Below are 19,663 nucleotides of genomic sequence, written 5' to 3' on the forward strand. Positions count from 1 at the left end.
GGGGGGGGGGGGGGGGGGGGGGGGGGGGGGGGGGGGGGCATTATTAGCCAAAATGTGAAAGTCTCTCATGAGCTTATGCTGACTTATGTAAAGAGTTTCCATCAAATCAGTGTGGTGAGGTGTTTTTTTTTTTTTTATTAAAACATAAAAATGTAAACATATACAGTAAATATACATCTGATTGGGTTCAAATGTTCGACACATTTGACAAACATTTACCACTGAAGACACATTACCATTTGAGATGAATTTCAATGGGCAGCTTGTTTAAACTTTATCTCTTCTACTAAAAAAAAGGTGTGTAAGCGCCTGTGTAGTCACTCTTTTCACATCTTTGTCTTTAGGAACAGTGCCATCTGCTGTTACAGAGGTAGAGGGGAGGGACCACACACGTGTACACACACTCACACGAAGTGTGATCCTCACTACAACTCACTGCAATGCAGTATAAAAACACCTGCGAGTTGCTCATCTCAGCAGCAACGTCATTTGTCTTCGGGACTAGAGGAGCCAAGTTTATGTCACTTCTCTCTGGATAAATCAGTCCCAACTGTGAAGCCAATTAGCTCTCAGTTTAGACCACTAAATCTCATGCAATGCTGAACTGAGTGATCATACATTAGGACCAATTTGTGAACACTCAACAGATGAAATGTAGTGTTCATACAGACCTCATGCTGTCCATCAAAACTAACAACTGATTTAAAGTGGAGCTCTATGATGTTTTTTTTTATAATCAATATACTGTTACTACATCCATTTATATGTTAACATGTGGTGAAAACACAATAAAAGTCACATTTAGCATGGCTGCTAATACAGTTAGGTCACATATGTCTAATTGCCCGTGCTGTTTCCATCCAGCTTCATCACTTTAGTAAACAAAACTGCTTTCACATTTACATTATTTTCTCCGTTGGTGGCATTTTCACTCTGTACCAGCAAGTTAAAAAAAGACTTCACAAACGCGACACTACATCCTCCGTTAAGCTGTAGCTCGAACGTGCGTGCGGGGAGTTACAGGTCGCAGCTTTGAGGGAAAACTGGAATACTTGCAGCAGCAGCGGCTGATGTCATGATGCCATAAAACTCTGTCACCAGAACCGCGCCCGGGAGGCTTGAAATGATAATTGCAGCAGCTGCTTTGGTGAGCCACTGAATCCAGTCCTTTTTCAGTGAGACGTATTCACATCGTATGTTGCTTTGGAAGATGCAAAAATAACAAGGCTCACCAACTGCATACAAATGTCTCCTCTCATTTAAAATACTTTTTGCACCTCTATTGTAAGTGCTTTAATGCCACCGCATTATGTTGACCCCATTTTTAATGAATGGGGCCTATGTGCTACTTCATCAAATCTCCTTTCCTTTAATCAGTTCCTGGAAAAAACAACAACAAAGAAATATAACTTTTGCATAATTATTAAAATAATTGAGCTCTGTTAGTTTGAATGCCTTGAGGATGCGATGTGGTGCATCTCTATCCTTCAGTGCTTTGAGGTGAGAGTTAGGGTGGAGGAGACGCGGAAGATCTGAGGCAGCATGTTGCTCAACTGGTAGAACATCTCCTCTGAGATACTCTGTCAATACAGAAAAAACACACACAGACACAGGCAGGATTAGTGAGCAGCGAGGGACTGAGATTTGTGCAGCTCTAATGTGGGGAAAAAAAAACCTTTTGTATGCACATATTCAGTCCATGCTGTGACAATGGAAGGGATCCAATGAAACCTTTTTTTAAACCCAGCTGAAATTGTGCCCATGACAACAAAACATACATCTGGACTGTTTGTGTACAGCCAAGTGTTAACAGCCCCTGCAGTGCCCTTTGGTTCAACATCACAAGGACTTTTTTTCTCCCCTAAGGGGAACAGTAGTCGAGATGCTGAAATAATGTGAGCTCCAGCAGCTGTGATTTTAACAGGGGAAACATACCGTGTCATTCTAAGGATCGCCACCCGTCAAATAAGAATGTTAAGTATTAATCTTTAGCATTTGCGCATCATTCATCCACACCCAAACACAGAGTGTATATTTAGCCACCGTGTCTCTTTGAGGCACAGAAAACAATGTTGTTTCAGAGGTGCTATTTTGAATGGTGCCTGAGCACGTAGCTGACAGGAAACCAATACAGTCGGAGCCCTTTGATGCCGCTGGTTTTTATCATCTTAACCTGTCAACATGAGATCCTGCTATAAGCTCTGCTGCCTTCCCGACAAACCACAAAAGCTATAGGTATACAACATCCAGCTAAGCCCAAAATAAGATAACAGTTAAGCTTCATCCAGCGCTGAGGTCAAAACTGCCTGAGAGTATGACAGAAAACCTTCGCTTCGAAGCTCAACCTGGAACATTTTTCCTCATTAACTTTTACCTTAAAATAAGGTTAGACCTGATATCCAAGTAAGTTCAAGATAACGCCTCAGTGTTGAAAAGCCATACGTTAATCCCACTGCTTATCGCACAATTATATGGCTGAGTCTCTGAGCTTTCTTTTTTTATCACAGCAGTGTAAACACTGGTCAAGAGAGCCTAAAGCTCTATAATCTATCATTTATGGCATGCTTTTCAAACACTCTCTCTTCTCCGCCTGCATTCAAAGCGATGTAGTGCAAGGCCAGGTGTGCCTTTTGTGAGGTTGTGTACATGCAAGGCTTTGAGTATACATTTCTGTGTACAGAGATTTGCTGGCGAGCAATCGCTCAAAGGATAATTGTGTGTCACCTGAGCTAAGAGTTGAGAAATAAAAAGTATAAATAGCTCATTCTGTTCTCACCTTCGGCACTAGAAACTGGACTGTGCGTGATATTCCGCCATCCCATGAGGCCATCTCCATCATGAAGCCTGCAAATAAAACAGATTGAAAGTACTTCACATACCAAATATCTATCTGTCCATGTGTCCAGTGTGTTTTGTAATTGCATTATTCTGTGTATCTTACTTCCCTTAACCCAGACTGTCTTCCTCTTAAACCAGAGAGTAACTGTTTAAACCAATCAATATGAATGTTTTGCTTCTTAGTTACAACATATTACATTTTTTGATCAGCTTTGCATTATGGAAACTATACAATACAATCAGTGTTAAGTCTCTCTCTCTTTAAAGTAGTATTTCAGCTACAAAAATAAACCTTGCTCTTTGACTTTGAGGGAATGAAAACACATGTCGTTTTAAAACTCAGGAGACTTGGGCTTGACAGATCTTTTTGGAAAAACTGCACCTCACCGCAAGTAGGCCCGTCACAATAACTAGCTGTGTTGGATGTCATACTGTCCGTGAAATATTGTGATAAAAGCTATTATTGTCATTTTAATAACATTTCATGCCACTGATATGATAATATAATGGCATATTAATGCAAGTACACCCTTTCAAAGAGCAATGAACTTTTAATTTGATCAGAAATGGCAGCAAAACATGTTCCAGCATAGTTTTCTTTCTGTTTATTTGATTTAGGTGCTGTGAAAAATTGCTTAGGCGCTGCCTCGAGGTCTCATAATGGTCCAGAAAACCCTGCTATTTATTCTGGCATCATGCTGGCTAAAATGTTGGTGCTATTCTCATGAAAACAAACACGCATGTAAACACAAGTGCAATGACCCTCGATCATTTTTGCTGACCTCAATAAGTCGATAATGTAATTATCATGACAGACCTAATCACAAATCATGATATTTACCTATGGGTGGTTGCCTATGACAATATACAGAATACACAGCAAAATAGGGACAGTACAAAGTGCATTTTAAATGACTGTTTTAACAGTGTTGGTGTGTGTTGGGGGTGGAATAATAGCTCAAAAAATAATGTCTTAACTTGAAATAATTTCAAACGTCCATCTTACCTTTGACACATTTGAATACCAGTTCGGCTCTCTTAAGACACCAAGGTATGGTCATCTCCTGCAGAGATGACAAGAGAACTGAGCACACTGAATTGTTTTGTTAGTTTGCATTCAAAAAAAATGTGCAGCAAAAGTAGTTCAGAGTATAATATACTTGTTAGTTTGTTGACATGAAGATTGATTTTGCTAAACTGGCAGCTTTTCATATACCTTGGAAGAAATTTACATTAAAGCTATTCAGTTATTCGTTCATGTATGTGTTTTTTTTTTTTTTTTTAAATCTTTCCCATGCTGTGTATTACATCACATACATCTTTTGTTTGTGATTTTCCAATATATGTGCATGTGTTTTCTGTGTGTTTAAAAAAAAAAAAAAAAAAAAAAAAGGGGCAAGCAATCTGTGTTGGTGGTGTTGCAGCTGAGTCATATTAGATGTTTAAGTTGTGATACATTACACATACCTACTTAGGGGGTCTGAGTCCTACGCAGGTATGCAAATTAGATACTGTATATATTACCGATTAACTAGGTCACACGCAAAGTCTCCTGTCAGGTGACTGAATGTGCACACAGAATGTTTAAGTGAAGCATTGACACTTCTCATCTCCCTTCAGTTTTGAGTGCGTTTGTTCCCATGCTGCTGCACACAGTGACCTCAGCAGGCGGTCATCTCTGCAGTCAACTTTTACTCACAGCATCAGATAGGTAGAGCCACAGTCACACACACGCACATAGCCTTACTCCCAGTTAAAAATGTGTTACACCCATGCCAAGTCACCGAGCTGGATCCATGAACCGGAGGCAGGGGTGTCATCGCGGCCCATGTTTAGACCTGCGTCAACTGCGTCACCCACTAACCTTTTTGCCCTGGAGATAAACTGTGTAGGTTGGAGCAATGGGTCTTTGACACATAAACAACAGGATAGTACACTCAATAGTTTTTTTTATTATGACTGAGGCTGATACCAGTGCAGGGCTGGTGGTTGCTGTTCACAGGAGCAGTTAAGGCAGCTGTGGTCTTTGCCGAGCAATTGAGGCGACATAACAGTTGTCAAAACTGTGTAAATGTCACTGTCTGGACCCTGGCACTCTAAATTGGTTGACAGAGTTTTTAATTTCCTGTCTGCAAACTTTTTAAACATGTATTATAGTGTTATTAAGCAATTCTTCTGTGTCCCTTTTCCCCTTAAACTCTTACAAACTCATGGGAAAAAAGAATAACATCTAAAAATAAGAAAACGAGGCACAGCCCTGTTGTGTTTTGATTACAGTCTGCAGTTCATCTAGACAAACTTTGGCAGTCGTTTTCAACGCCAAAACACAAGAATAGGCTTGTACAAACAGGCAGCATCTCCACTAAAAGATGAAAAGATCACAGATGGGAGGTTTTGATGGAACCAGAAGCTATCAATTAAAGTTCCTCTGGTTCCTGAGGCTTCAAAGTTGGATGTCTTCAGTTATGTAAACAAAGACTCTTGATTAGACATGAGAAGAAAAATTGCACTGGGCATGTTGTGGCATGAGTGCACTGCAGACAGAGGCTTGATGAGAATTTACTTCCCATCTTCTGGGATTCTCAGTTAATTAAGTTTAATTTTGAATAGCTGAAGAACTAAGACGGAGCTGCTATTCAGGTTTGAAGAAAATCCCAATTCCATTATTTTTCAACAGGCCGAATTATCCAACATCCACCCTATTGTGACCGGATATTTGCCTAACCTCTGTTTGATTCAGGCTCAGTTCATCAGTCACTGAAAGCTGTCTCTGTTACTCTCCCCTACTGTGTAAGTACAGAGTGCTGCTGTACATATACTCAGAGTAAACAGAAGAGTTCACGACTCTCTACTTCGGCCTCCTGCTTTTAAACCTGGGAAATGTTAAGTTGTAGGCTGAGTTAACAGCCAGTGCCTGACAAGCCAGACCGCAGCTGAGGATGCAGTGCATAAACAGGGAAGAAGTTGTGACAGTGCCATCAGTTAGCGCCACAGAAACTTGTGTGGCCAGTAAGTTTTCTTCACCTTCAACCACAAACAATCACACACTACTGTGGCTTAACAGTGAAGCACAAGACCAATGATGATGGTTCAAATGCTGAGTGTACCCCCTGAAGTGTTGTTGAGCAACAAGAATTCCATATCAGCGCCTAAGGTGATTGTCTGCAGCCAAACCTGCCCCTTGAACTCTGGGGAGGTCACCAACCTAAGCACAGGCCTGTCAGCGCTTAAGTTAGTTTGCAGTCATACTACTATCGCTTGGAATGACAGAAAGCTGGTTTAGTTTACGATTAATCCAGGAGCAGGGATAGATACAGAGACAAGACAGGGTAAGTACAACAATGTTTAGCCTATTACATGAACAGAAAGGAAAAATAGCTAAGAACAACACAACTTGGTGTCACTCAGTAGGGACTTTAGCTAATAGACGGGCCCCAGGTGCTCTTGAAATTATTCTACAAAACAAATGTGTTTTTTTCTAGCTCTCTTAAGATGTATCCTTGAAACTAGTTCCCTGAGCTATCTAAAGAATTATCCTCTTTGCTACCACCAGGGTCCTCTGAAAAGTATGTGGCAATGCAAGAGAGGCTTCAGAACAACCAAAGAGGGCAATACAAGGATCAAGTTCAATCTGAATATCAATACCAGGAGAAGGTAAGCTGACAAAAAGAGACAATCTTGGGACAAAACCAAAAGGTATAACCTAGGATACCTTTTGCAATGTTATGTCTGTCATAGATGCCAAATGCGTTTATCCATTATTTTTAACTACTGATTTCCACCATTAAACCATTATTATTATCGGCTAACTATTTCAACAGTTTATCCATTACCTCTAGCGAACTGTTTAGATGTTTCTGCTCTCTTGCCAGCTTTCCATGCACTCTGAGTCACAATACGTTGCATTTAGGTGTCACAGTTGGCTGAATGTGTGGTTATATCTTTTGAATCAAGTTGTACTTTCTAAAACCCCTAGGGGACAAATGCCCCTGAATGGGAATCACTACACTAATACCACTTTTACACCAAAATAAGCACATGTACGCTATCTTTTTAAACACAAGTAAACCTGCTAAAACTAGGTTATAGACTCCTTTCCCATTGCAGACAAGTATGTCTTTCTGGGTATGATTTTTTTTTCGCATGTCACGCTCAATGTCACAGACAGGCATGAAAACAGGTTAGTAAAATGTAGAAAGCAGCATGAGGCCTGTGAAAACTTTTGAGTGGTTAGTTCTTTTCATACCTCTCTTACTCATTCAGTCTCTCTCTCAAACTCAATGCAGACTAATCTAGAACGATGTGTGAGCACTGCTTGGGCAGAGATGGACGGTATGATGTGGAGGCACGTCATTGCATCTCACTGGATAAGGGGCTAAAATTAGCGCATTCACTCAGGTGTTGTGTTTCCAACAATGCTCAGCATTGCAGCCAATTTTCCCCAGTGGCCACTCACAGTATTGCAGCAACAAAAAAAGAAGAAGAAGAAGAAGAAAAAAAAAAAGCATTTTCTCCAGGGACCACCATTGTAAAAGAGCTGTAAAACCTCAAACTGCAAACAAGGTCAATTATGAAGCTTTCTATGTGGGGTGTGCATCACTAGTTTCACCATGATACAGTATCACATTAATTCTTGGGACAACGACACAATATTTGTCACTATATCAAAGTCTGCTTTCTATAATAAATTTTTGATCAATGGAGGTTTTAGATTTGTAAAACCTTCCTCAAGCTAAGAAAAGTAATTTAAAAATCTGTGACATCATCACAATGTAAAGTCTATGAGCTGAGCAGTAAATAGCGGGCAAGCCAGAAGAGGAGGCACTATTGTGTATACTGGGTCTCATTCATGAAAAGTGAGTAAATCTCTGTGTAGATTTGCACATAAAAGCCTACTCTACTAAAAACCTACTCCGGATTCAGGAACGCTGCGGGAAACTCAGATTTGATCGTAAACACGTGTGTATGATCATGAATGCCAATCCATCGTAAAGTGACAGCGCGCTCCCGGTAATCAGCAATTAGCATAACTCCCCGCCCATGAATATCCAATGACCACCATATAAGGAGGTGTAGGTGCATCCAGTCGACATGTCAGTCATGGCGCAAAGAAAGAAAGAGAGAGAAAGAAAAAATAATTTTTCCGAAGCTGAGATCAAAATAATTTTAGGTGAAGTGGACTTAAGAAAAAACATTTGATTTTCTTCAGTTAGTAGTGGTGTGACAGGGACAGGCAAAGCGAAGGCCTGGAGGGAGGTAACAGAGGCTGTTAATGTTGTGTCTGTAGTACAAAGAACCATGTCAGAGGTGAAGCGTAAATGGTTTGATATGAAACTGGAGGCAAAGAAACGCATAAGCACACACACAAAAAATACAGCGGTCACCAAACAAACAGAAGATTCATTTGTGGGGTTTTGAATGAAGTGGGAACGGGAAACCAGAGATGTTTTGTGCGTAATGGATAAACTCTAAATCAGTGATGGTTGTCGGAATGTAGAGCTATTTAACATTTATTTTAACATATAGCCTACAGCAGTTTTGTATGCATCATCTTCAAATTATTTGAATCTTAAGGGCCTAAAGCTCTGTCTTATACAACGTAAATTAAACATTTTTCAAATCAGATTTATTCATTCAAATGATCAAAAAGCCACAAAACAAAACAAAACAAAACAAAACAAAAAAAAAACGTGTTGTCTCAAATAATTATTTCAGCTGGCGCGTGCTCCTTCGTGGCTCCACCACCTGCTGCTCCTGCTGCCCCTGCCCCGAGCCCGAAAAGGCTGTGATCCGGCTGTCCTTACGGCTATTTTTATTATCATCATTCAACATGTAGAAAGAATGTGTAATCTATTGAGTCGATTTACATAGATAATTCACAATCATGAACCTAATCTGGATCTTAAACCTGCTAATTGCCAACTAATTTAACTAAATGTGTTATATTTTTAATATTTTGTCATGTTTAGTGTTTCAAAGGCATCTGTGTATTGTGTACATAACAGAGCGCAATACGAGTTAAAATTGTAATTTCCAATAGTGACAAGCAATATTTATGTGCTTTACTAAATTTACACAAGCACTACAAGTGGTCAGGAGCAAGAGTAGATTTTGTTAGTAGCTACTAAAATATTGATGAATGCGGACATGCACGTAAATTTCCGTCTGTGAACAGTTTACACACAAATTCCTTCTGCTCACGTTTCATGAATGAGACCCACTGTGTATAAGCAAACCCAGAAGCTAGAAACTTTTTTGGCGTATGCGCCAGGAGAGCAACTCCACTGCAATAAACAGACACCATCTTGCAATCCAGTATCTAGTTATTATTAAAATCTATGATAAATACCTGTGACTACTGCAGAGTCATTGAATGTGTATGTGAATGCTGATTGTGCCATTTCCCGTTACATTAAAAAGACAAATGTTAGCTGATTTTTTGTGCAGTGAAAAAGTGACTTAAGTAACTAGGGTACCCTAAATTTAATTAATTTTGTACTCACTGAAGGTAACTGTAGTACCATTTAATACAGAGCTATTTGGCAGTAATTAACTTTTGTAATCTGTTCAGGTCAAGTGTTTGGTAGCCAAACAAATGCACTGTCCAACTCAAATATTTACCTCTTTATGTACTGTACTTTCTCCCTGACTATACTTCAGTAGGAGATATCAGATTGACATTTGACACTGTTTTTGGAGCCGTACAAAGTTGTCTTGTTAACTTGTGTAGTTTGGGAGAAGGGGAAAGACAGAACTGTGCGAGCTGACTCGCTTTATGTTTGTTGAACAAACACGGGGATACTGACTTTTCAAATTGGGTTTATTTTTTTCCTTTGAAGTAGGTATCACATTACATCCTTGTAATCCTTATCAAGTGTGTGAGTATGTGTGGAGTCTGGTGGAGAAAGAATGTGCACGTAATAACATCGTCTGGCAGTGCTCTCGGCGACTCTTACCTCTGACATGTCGTGGACCAGCAGCAGAGGGACGGTGACGGTGGTGACGTCATGTGTGCAGCAGACCTTCAGGATGTTTCTCAAGCCCATTATGGCCGGGTCCCGGGCCGTGATATTCCCTGAACGCACATTGTCGTCCACACAAAGGTGGAAGACAACATGGACCTCTGACAGGTTGGAGTGCCGGGAGATGTAAAACTCACCTTGAAGAAGACGCAGCAGGTACAGTGTGTTATATTAAGAAAACAGTATTCATTATATGTGTGGTCGAATAAGAATACTCAATAAAACTGTGATTATTTTGCTCTATTAATCTGAACAAGAGTCTATGTGCAAAATATAGTGACATCCATTACCTGGTAAGATGTTAGATGGATTTCTTTCAACATTTTTGCTCTTATCGTCCCCTCCATTCCTCGGAATCTCTGTAAGCATATACATTAAACATACAATAAAAACCAGAATGTAAAAAGCTTGATCAAAATATCTCATAAGGACACTTCATGGCTATGGCAGCTGGACTTTCCTTGAAAGGCTCGTAACCTAGAAAGAATGTTTCTATATACAGCTCTACTCTACAAACCACTCAACATGCTGTGATAAGGATCTGGACAGTCTCCGTCAATGCAGCAGCAGTAATGTAAAGTGTCTTCTACTTCCTGACTATTTAATCCCCGTCTCATACTGCTGGCATGTTGCTCACATTCTCCTACTCTGTGGAATGCTTTGCAGTGTATAGTTTCTGTACTGCAACCCTGTTACAGTCATGTATGCTCTTTATTCTGTTGAAGAGAGCTTGAATTTTACTCTGTACTCTGTTCCTGTTGACAAAATCAGAGCTACACTGTGCAGGTGCTCTTCTCGTCTTGCTAAATATCAAACTGGGTAAATTAGAGAATAACGTAGTACAACTACTCGTAGCTTCGTGTTTTTGTGACGCTGCTAAACAGGGCCATGGATAACATAATTAGTGAAGCATTTTGTAATGCATAGCTGGCTAAAAAAAGACTAATCAATTTTCTTCAGCAGCATCTGTGTCCAGGCTTTTGATTCTCTGGTGAAATGTATGTCCAGGATGAGATTCATGGAAGCCACGGTCTCACCAGTCTTGCCTTTCTCTTTCTAATCCTCTTTAAATATTTGGTCTACATTAAAGCCGTAACGGAGCAGCCAAAAAGACTAACCAGGCTGTTCTTTCTGCTTGCTGCTCCGCTGGGCTCTGGCATACAGCACCACCTGCTGCACCTCGTCCAGCTGCTCCTCCAGACAGGGAAAGTGGAAGTCTGTACACTCCTTCGCCACAGTTGCAAAGTCTGCAACATAGAATAGGCCAGTGATGTAATGATGCATGAAGCCAAAGTTAAAATCCAGCCAGGGCTTATCTCTGTAATTATCTCACTATACTGTACTCCAACTCTTTAAAAAAAATCCAAAGTAAGAGGTGAATGGTGTGCTCTGGTCTTTGAATAAACCATTAAAATGGGGGTGAAAGAACAGTGTTATTCTCACAGTAAAGAGTCACAAGTGGGGCCACAAAATTAAACTTCACAGGTGCAAAAATCTGACAGAGCACTACTGCCAAACACAAAGTCTTATCTTTCTACAAAACAACAAGGTTGTTCAAGTGACAACATCTCTGTTTAGATCACTAAAAAATTCCCCTGACCTCTCTTGATGCCACTGTAGGAGTTGACCCTGTTGTCAACCAGCAACACCAGACCACAGAGCGAGGACGAGTAGAGTGAAAGTGCAGTCTGCAACCGCCTTAGTTTTGCTCCACCGCTGCCGTGCCGCCGGTGCTTACAGAAGTCCAGCACGTCTGCCCGGACCAGCCGCAGGTTGTGCATCGTCTTCAGCTGTGCTCCTGATCACAAAAGATTTATAACATATACAGTATATTCAATAAATGCACTAAGGTACTGGCACACATTAATCAGAAATAATCAGTTAACATCTGTACTGTGTCAAAATGTTTTATGATCACAGTTACTGATGTTTTAACTGACACAAAACTGTACAAATATCTGGAGAGCATGTGAGAAGACAAGCACCTAGGTGTATGGTGAAACTCTCCTCCAGCTGAGGCTGCTCCTCAAACATCCTGGCTCCAGAATCTGCCAGCTCCGACAGCTGGCTGGGCTGCACCTTAATCTCCTCACTGGAAATCAATCACGCAAACGAATCAATCAGTAAAGATATCTATCAAAAACAGTACATCTGGTGAGTGTTTTGTAGGTTCAAAGACAGAACTGACAGTAACGAAAGAGTTTTTATCACATGCAAGCAGACATAATATTTTACTATTTTCTAAAACGATTTTCATACTCAAGACATTCACTTTTTTCTTTAAAAGAAGCCACCTGCTCATTTTGACGCAGTTTTTTGTGGCTTCTTCTTGGACAATAAATATCATAAAACAAGAAATAATGCAGTACCTATGTGATTATACAAGTCTCATGCCTTAAGTCTCAAAAACTAAGAACAATATCAAAGGAATCAAAAATACAACCTGATTCTTTTATGGCTACAGCTTTAAAAATGCATATTTACAAAGTGTTCAAAGTGCTGATGTGGAAGTACAAAGTTCCACCCACACATAACAAGATAATGATATTCATCATTAAAAAAAATGATGCAGGGTCAGCACACTGTCTGAGAAGCTCTTAGCATACAGGTCCTGGTGGTATCTGTGTTTTGATGAAATATCCAATATATGCAGAAGGAGGGTAGGACCTGAATTTAAACCACCACTCTGCGGGTCCACATTACTGTTAACTATGATTATTTTTTTCCCCCCAACTCTTCTCCCAAGATGCCAGTCATAACTGATGCTACAAAGCTGACATCAGTCAAACTAAGATGAGTTTTTGACCTCTTGTAATCACTTCAATTTCTATGTAAATGGAGTCCGCACTTCAAAGGGCCGGCAGACGCGTCGGGTTTTGGATTAGCGGAAGTGCAGCTGTTGAGATCCTGTTAGTTAAGGGTTAGTTTGACCTCTTGTTAAGACTCAGTGAGACTCTTTCCAGAGTGAAATTCACAAACAGGGATGTTTAAAGGAGCAGTGCGTAGGATTTAGTGGCGTCTAGCTGTGAGAACTGTGGATTGCAACTTGCTGAAACGTATCCAAAGTGCTAAATGTGAACTCCTCCTTCAATGTTTATCATTTAGGCTTTTTTTTGTTTGTTTGTTCTTAGCAGGAGCTGAATTATCCACAGATGTCTCTTCCTGTAACTGCAGAGGCTGACGCAAAAACGCCCCCTATCTAGAGCCAGTGTTTGGTTTATCCATTCTGGGCTGCTGTAGAAACATGGTGGTGCTATATGGCATGCTCCATGGATCCACTGCCTGTGCAGATATAAATGGCTCACTTGGGGTAATGAAAACATTATGATTCTTTTTTTCAGGGGATTTTACACCAAAGAAAACCTACTGATTACTATACATTCCATTTCTGCCAATATGTCCCCCTAAATCCTACACCCTGGACCTTTAAAGCATTTCATTTTGTCAATTTTGCTTAGATCCCTCTTTAAATCACCCTGTGAGACCAGTGTTTTAATATTCACTCTACTTCCATGCTAAATCACAGTACTTAAGCTGAACTTTAACACAGCCCAGACAAGCCAAAGCCTCTGCACCAAAGCCACACTGTCAGTGATTAAAGATCAAAAAGTGCTGTTCTGTCGCTGCCTTTTCACAATACCGCTCGGAGCTGCTGCATCTGTACGTTGCTTTCATCCGTGTCTGCAATGCAGCTTTTCTTTTTCTACCTAACAAGAGTAAGCAGCTACACACCTGACTCCAGCCTTCATTATCTTGCATCGACTATTGCTTTACCCCGAGATCTGACAGAGTAATTCACACAACTGAAAGAGCCTGTTCAGGTGCATATGGGTATAAAGTAAGTCTGGAGATAGCAGCTGTGCATATTGTGCTTCAGTATACAGACAAATACAAAATGTTAACAGACAGTCTGAGTATATAGACAAACACATATAGGTAAACTCACTTAATTTGGCTGCTGTTGGTGGATTTCTGCAGGTCCTGGTGTAGTTTGATGACCCACTCCTGATACTCGTGCTTTTGAATACCGGTCACTTGCTTCAGCTCACTGGCCCACTTGTTCTCCAACACCTGCTCAAAGAAGACAAAGTCAAACACTGAGGAACTTAAATATAACAACAACATATTCTGGCTGGGCAGGCGAGGGCAAATCTGAATTTGTAAATGGAAAATTCACTAACTGGATCTCCTGATATGTCTGCAGTGAGATGATAACTTTGTACTGGGATCAAGGTGGACCTGCTTTTAACACTACTATAGAGCATCCCAAGTTTTTTTTTTTTTTTTTTTTTTTTTTTACCTGCTGAGCATCAAAGTGTTGAGAGGCAACTGTATTTACATCCTGGTCGCTCAAAGTATTCCCCAGCTCATGCATCACTTTGTCCATCTCAGCTGCTTGCCTGCCAGATGGAAAAAGAGATACTATATCACCCATATTGATGACAGGTGACTGAAATATCGGTCCAACACAAACTGAGAAAACCAAAGGATGGATGGCTTAAGAAAAAGATGAGACTAAAAAGGCAAAAGTGAAAAAAGTTCTCCATTTAGCTTCCAGTGTAAACTGAAACTTAGCAATCAAACCTAAAATGTGAAGATCAGCAGTGAATGGAAATATCTAAAAAGCAAAGAGTAAAGTTAGTGTCAAAGCCCAAAAACCACTGAGAGACAAAGACACATTCATCTGCTGATCACAAACAGATATTCCAATCTGTACAGCCTATATTTATACAAAAACATCTGTTAACTATCAGCACAAAAGGCCTAAAACAAAGGGTGTATTGGGCACATGTCCTCCTCTATTTTACGGATCTCAAATGACAAATAAAATCAAGTGAAATGGAGTGATCACACTGTAAATATCCCCTTTAAAAAAGTCAATGTGAACTTAAAGTGGACCAGAACCACTATGCAACAATGCACTTTTTTTGCTTAAATCTTGGTCCAGACCAAATGAACCAAACCAAAATATGAATAAAGTATGTGCAGGAAACCCGCAGGCAATGATCCCTAACACCAACCTCTCCTGCAGCTTCTTGATCTCCATGTCTCTCTCACTGATGAGCTCAGAGATGCTGACAAAGTAGTTGTGCTCCAGGTTGAGAAGAGTGTCTGAAGCAGGGGAGTGGATGAGCTCGTGGTAGACACCAGCAAAGTCCTCATCCCAACTGGGTTCTTCGGGTCGAGCGTGCTCCAGCGTAGTCTGAAACAGTCATGGAAGAAAGAAAAGAACTCTTTCAGACTGGTAATTGCAAGTGGAATACAACAAACCATGCTGTGCGTTCTACAGAGGTGTAATGAATTATTTTTTTGGTCTAAATTAACAAGATTATTATCTCATGAATCCATGAATACCATGAAAAACATTTGTCAACATTTGCCCTTATTTGATAACACAAGTGAAGGGTGACAGGAGAGGGGGAGAGGGAGGGGATGACATGCAGCTAAGGATCCCAGGTTGGAATCGATCCCAGGCCGCTGCAGGACACAGCCTTAGTATATGGAGTCCACGCTCTACCAGGTGAGCGAATGGGCACCCCATTATATTCTTGTTGATGCACTTTCATAGCATTCCACATGGGATGGTTTGCTTCACTCTATCAAACGGAATCTGTCATTGTGGGTGATGGTGACCTGCTGAACATGCTGAGAATAAAAGTGACCAGTGAGATGCTGACTTTCAGTCCAAAGTGCCGAAACTAAATTTCCCGTGGCCACAGGAAGTCAAAAGAGGAAGAGCAAATGAAATGTCAACACATTCTGAATGTTTTGCTCAGCTCAGTAAACCAGGTCAGTGAAGTACCCCGTCCATAATTAGTAAAGCAACAGAACAGTATTAGAATCTGAAACTCCTCTATTTATACGGGCTCAGGAATCTTCAGGCCACAAACACGACGGATACTGGAAAGCTTCCATGTGTATTTTTGTGTGACTGCAATAAAATGCAAACGGTTAGCTGGTCCTGTGCAGTAGGTCGGGGGGGGGGGGATTCACGACACGAGCTGAGGCGGTCCTTGTCTTTTTATAAACACCTGGGCAAGTGACAGCAGGGTATAGACTCCTGGACTCCCAATGATATACCTGAGACATTAACTATCAAAGAAAAGTGTGGGTGAGAAGACTTAGTTTAATTAGAAAACAAAAAAATGTCACCATCCTGTTTTGTATTGGTCCATAATATAAAAGTGATGACCCACTCTCACATCTGTGCAACTGCCACCACATATTGGATCTTTGGGAAGAAAAGCATCAAAGTGTAACCGAGCACAATGGAGAGACATTACACGCAGCACGCAGGCTTATGTAATGAGATTTTTTTCACAGGAACTCATGAATAATCAATTTGCAGATGCACTGCACTACTTCTGTTGAAATTACTTTAATGATCCATGACTGCCCCGAAGTGAGCAGGAGCACTCAAGGACACTCTTGAAATATTGCTCATCTTTGCACATTCCTGCCTAGCTCTTTCATTTAAACAGTTACACTGTGTATATATTTCTAAATAGTATTTTTTGATATTTTAATAGCATTTACTTCTTGTTTTGTCTTTTTGCTTCTTGTCTACACAAAACCTATTTGGCAATAAAGCGGATCCTGATTCTGCTGTGATACTACAGAAACATGGAGTAGTGGATATACGATCAGGGTGGGCTGAGCAGCCAGTTTCTGAAATTAACCTAACTAACACCTGCCAAGAATAAAACATGCTGTCCTCATTATTAATAGACCTTTTTCACAGAAATATCTTGCTAAAGCTTTTTTAGAAATGTGTGTACAGACTCAAATATAATCATGATATAAAACAGCATTTTTGAAGGATAGAGAAGTTAAGAAGTTCTTGAAGTCTTTGAGTTTCTTAATAACAGTGAAAATCATGTAAGGCGTTTTTTGTAATAGACAGTAATTCTAAACTGGATATTTAAATGTAACACATTGAGGACACTGATTAGTCACAGGGGCTTGAAACAAACAGGCTCTTTTTCACTTGTGGCGTTATCCTCCAAACTAATTATATCTTACCAATAAAGTTATTATTTTTAGTCCACAACAGTTACAACTTTGTGTAAATTCAGTGATTGCACATAATTAACTCATGCAAAAAAGAGTATTCAGCTTTAACTTTAGCTTTAACAGGTACCATGGCAACCTCTTCCATCATAATCATGGGCAATGTGGTTAAATTCGAATAAATGACTCACTGAATCTGTCAATAGTGACCCATGATTACACTATGGACAGTGATATGAGAGCCTGTGTTCTAAGCAACTAGTATCTATTTAAAAAAAAAAAAAAAAAAAAAAAAAAAGCCAGTGTTTAGGCATAGTGACATACTAAAATGTTTCATCACCTCTACGTAAGACCTGGTCCACGCATTTGTGAGCTGGTTTACATCTACATCTCCCGTCGTGAGTCTTTGCAGGGCCAGCTCTGCCTCTCTGTCATAATCCAAGATGGTCTCACTCTCAATAAAGTTGAGAAGGGAGGCTTTTAGCTCTGCAAGAGGAAATGCGCACACACAGCAAAAAACAGTCATTTATAATATGTCTACGCCATGCTGACGATACCATCTCTTTCACAGCAAGACATGTAGAGAGAGATTATTTGAATGGAGTCATTTTAAATAAACAGAATCTGATGTTTCTTGTCCAGCTGTGTAGATTTGGTTGGAAAAAGTTTAGGGGGCGTTGTTACCGAGTAGTTACAGGGCCCAATAAAAAACACCAAAAATTATGATAATAACCATTTTGCATTATGTTGGGGTTTTTTTTTTTACTCAAGTTTTAGGGAATTTAAATCCACAGTAATATGCCTATTTAAAGACAGATTATGTTGAAATTACCACTTGAAAGAATATAGCACTAAAGTGTTTAAATTGAGAAGTTAAAGATACCATTTAAGCAGTCACAAGTGATCAGTTTAGCGTCTGTTCTGTTCAATTCTGGTGCGTTTTGTAAGAGGACATAATGATAAATATTGTCACTTGCAGATAAGAATACTGATCATTCTCAATGATTCGTTAAGGTGATATTGCCATCAATGGAGCCTGGCTGGAGAGATTCTTGCCATATCAAATTAAGGCCACTGACAAGTCTCCCCATTCAAATGCTCAAGTGTTCAAGCTATACAGTATAAGGCTAGTGTCTGCAAATAATGTCTTTGTTTCATTCTTTTACCCAGAGCGGCAATCTCACCATTTTCAATGTAGCAGGGTATTTTGTGCAGCAGCATCAGGCGTCCATGGAGGTCACTGATGTTCTCCTGAACAGGAAACCTCAGAGGCACTTTGAGGACACAGTTGTGTCTCCCTGCCTTAAACTCAAACACAAACTCCTTCTCAGCAGCACTGCTCGCTTTGCCTTTGGTCTTCTTCATGGCTGCTGCTGCTGATAAATAAGGGACAACGGTGTGAATGACTGTCTGAGAGTGTAATGATTTATTATTACGTCAACAACCTAAAAAACAATATGTAAAAAGGGAAGTCTATCATCAGCACAGACATGCCTGTTAGCACCATTCTCACTGTCATGTCAGTGTTAACCAACAGAAGAAACAGCGTTCCTAAACAGTACAAACAACAAGACAACTTCATCACTTCCTTATAAACTGTTGCTATGAAATGACAAGTGTTTTCCAGTTGCTAGAATCAATATGTTCAATAGTTTATCACTGCTAAGTCTCAGTTACGTTTACCCTGTTATGTACATTTAGCTCAATGCTAGCTAACAGTGTAGCTAACGTTTAGGTACAAAGCTAAAAATAATAAAAGCCAGACACTCTGTCGTAGAGATGCCTAGCTGAAGATGGCTGTTTGCTTTGTTTTGGTGAACATATAAATCTTAGAAGAGGCAGATTTACCTGAGAATGAATGAATATGGTGTTTCCTGTGGCACAGACAACGCTGCTGTTTGGCTCAGTCAGCTGACTGCATCAGGATGTAGCGGTGTGACGGCAGAAGCACTTTCGCGACACCGAGGCTGGTCTGTGAATAATTATGTATTTAGCTGAGCATCAGAACTGCTAAAATATGTGTCTGAAAGATCGATAATGTGGAAAATCGTATATATTTTTAATTGTATTGTTCGTTTTAACGTACAAAACAGACTTACAGATTGACGAATCTAATGACCCAAAACTAAATTTACGAGAGCGTTTTGTTTTTTCTTTGGCGCTACCGCCCCCTGCTGGTTAAAGATGAGCAAAAACAGTACCGTCTTCTTTTTTTAAAAAATATTAATGATTTGGTCCATTACCGCCACCAGTTGGCGTGGAGTGTGGATCAGAACCTATAGTATTTACAATAAATACATTTATAAAAGTAAAAAAATAAAGATAAAAACGTGTATCTTGCACAACCAAAGAATTTCTGTACAGAGTATCAGAAAGTGTCTTAGGGACGCTCATCTACATGCTCATCATCCTCAGTTGTGAGGCTGGTTGGTTGTACTGACAAATTAACGGGGAAAAAAGCCTTGGAGGCAGCTTGTGACAGTGAAATGAACATTCAGTTCACAGGCAACAGCTCTGGTGAACATTCCTGCAGTAAGCATGACAACGACGCGCTCCCTTAAAACTTGTGACATCTGTGTCATTGGGTTGTCATCTGTGTAATAATGATGCTGTGTAATCCACATGTTGATATGTTACACCTGTGTTTACACAGATTTTTACAAATTTGTGACCACAAATTGAGAGAAATATACCTAATGAGTGCATAAAAAATCTTAGATCTTTAACGTAAACTTGTTTTGTGTTTTGTTTTTGTACAGTGTACTATAAGAACCTCAGTTTACTAGATGCAT

General features: G+C 40.0%; 1 protein-coding gene across 2 annotated transcripts; it reads right to left on the reverse strand.

Moving 5' to 3' along the window:
- Window positions 1-115: 115 nt before the first annotated feature.
- On the reverse strand, window positions 116-18,792 carry ferry3 (FERRY endosomal RAB5 effector complex subunit 3). 2 transcript variants are annotated; one of them, XM_033634082.2, is made up of 14 exons: window positions 18,720-18,792; window positions 18,056-18,244; window positions 17,212-17,357; window positions 14,882-15,063; window positions 14,161-14,260; window positions 13,807-13,931; window positions 11,846-11,952; window positions 11,461-11,658; window positions 10,979-11,107; window positions 10,151-10,219; window positions 9,795-9,997; window positions 3,845-3,902; window positions 2,777-2,844; window positions 116-1,580 (listed from the first exon to the last, which is right to left on the reverse strand). In XM_033634082.2, exons 2-14 carry the CDS (start codon window positions 18,234-18,236, stop codon window positions 1,488-1,490), a joined length of 1,659 nt encoding a protein of 552 aa, XP_033489973.1. In that variant the 5' UTR covers window positions 18,237-18,244; window positions 18,720-18,792; the 3' UTR covers window positions 116-1,487. The 2 variants fall into 2 exon arrangements, with proteins under 2 accessions (XP_033489973.1, XP_033489972.1); XM_033634081.2 differs by having other exon boundaries at window positions 18,056-18,247; window positions 18,720-18,790.
- Between the last annotated feature and the right edge of the window lie 871 nt (window positions 18,793-19,663).

This window comes from Epinephelus lanceolatus, chromosome 5, assembly GCF_041903045.1.
Source record: "Epinephelus lanceolatus isolate andai-2023 chromosome 5, ASM4190304v1, whole genome shotgun sequence".
Lineage (NCBI taxonomy): Eukaryota > Metazoa > Chordata > Actinopteri > Perciformes > Serranidae > Epinephelus > Epinephelus lanceolatus.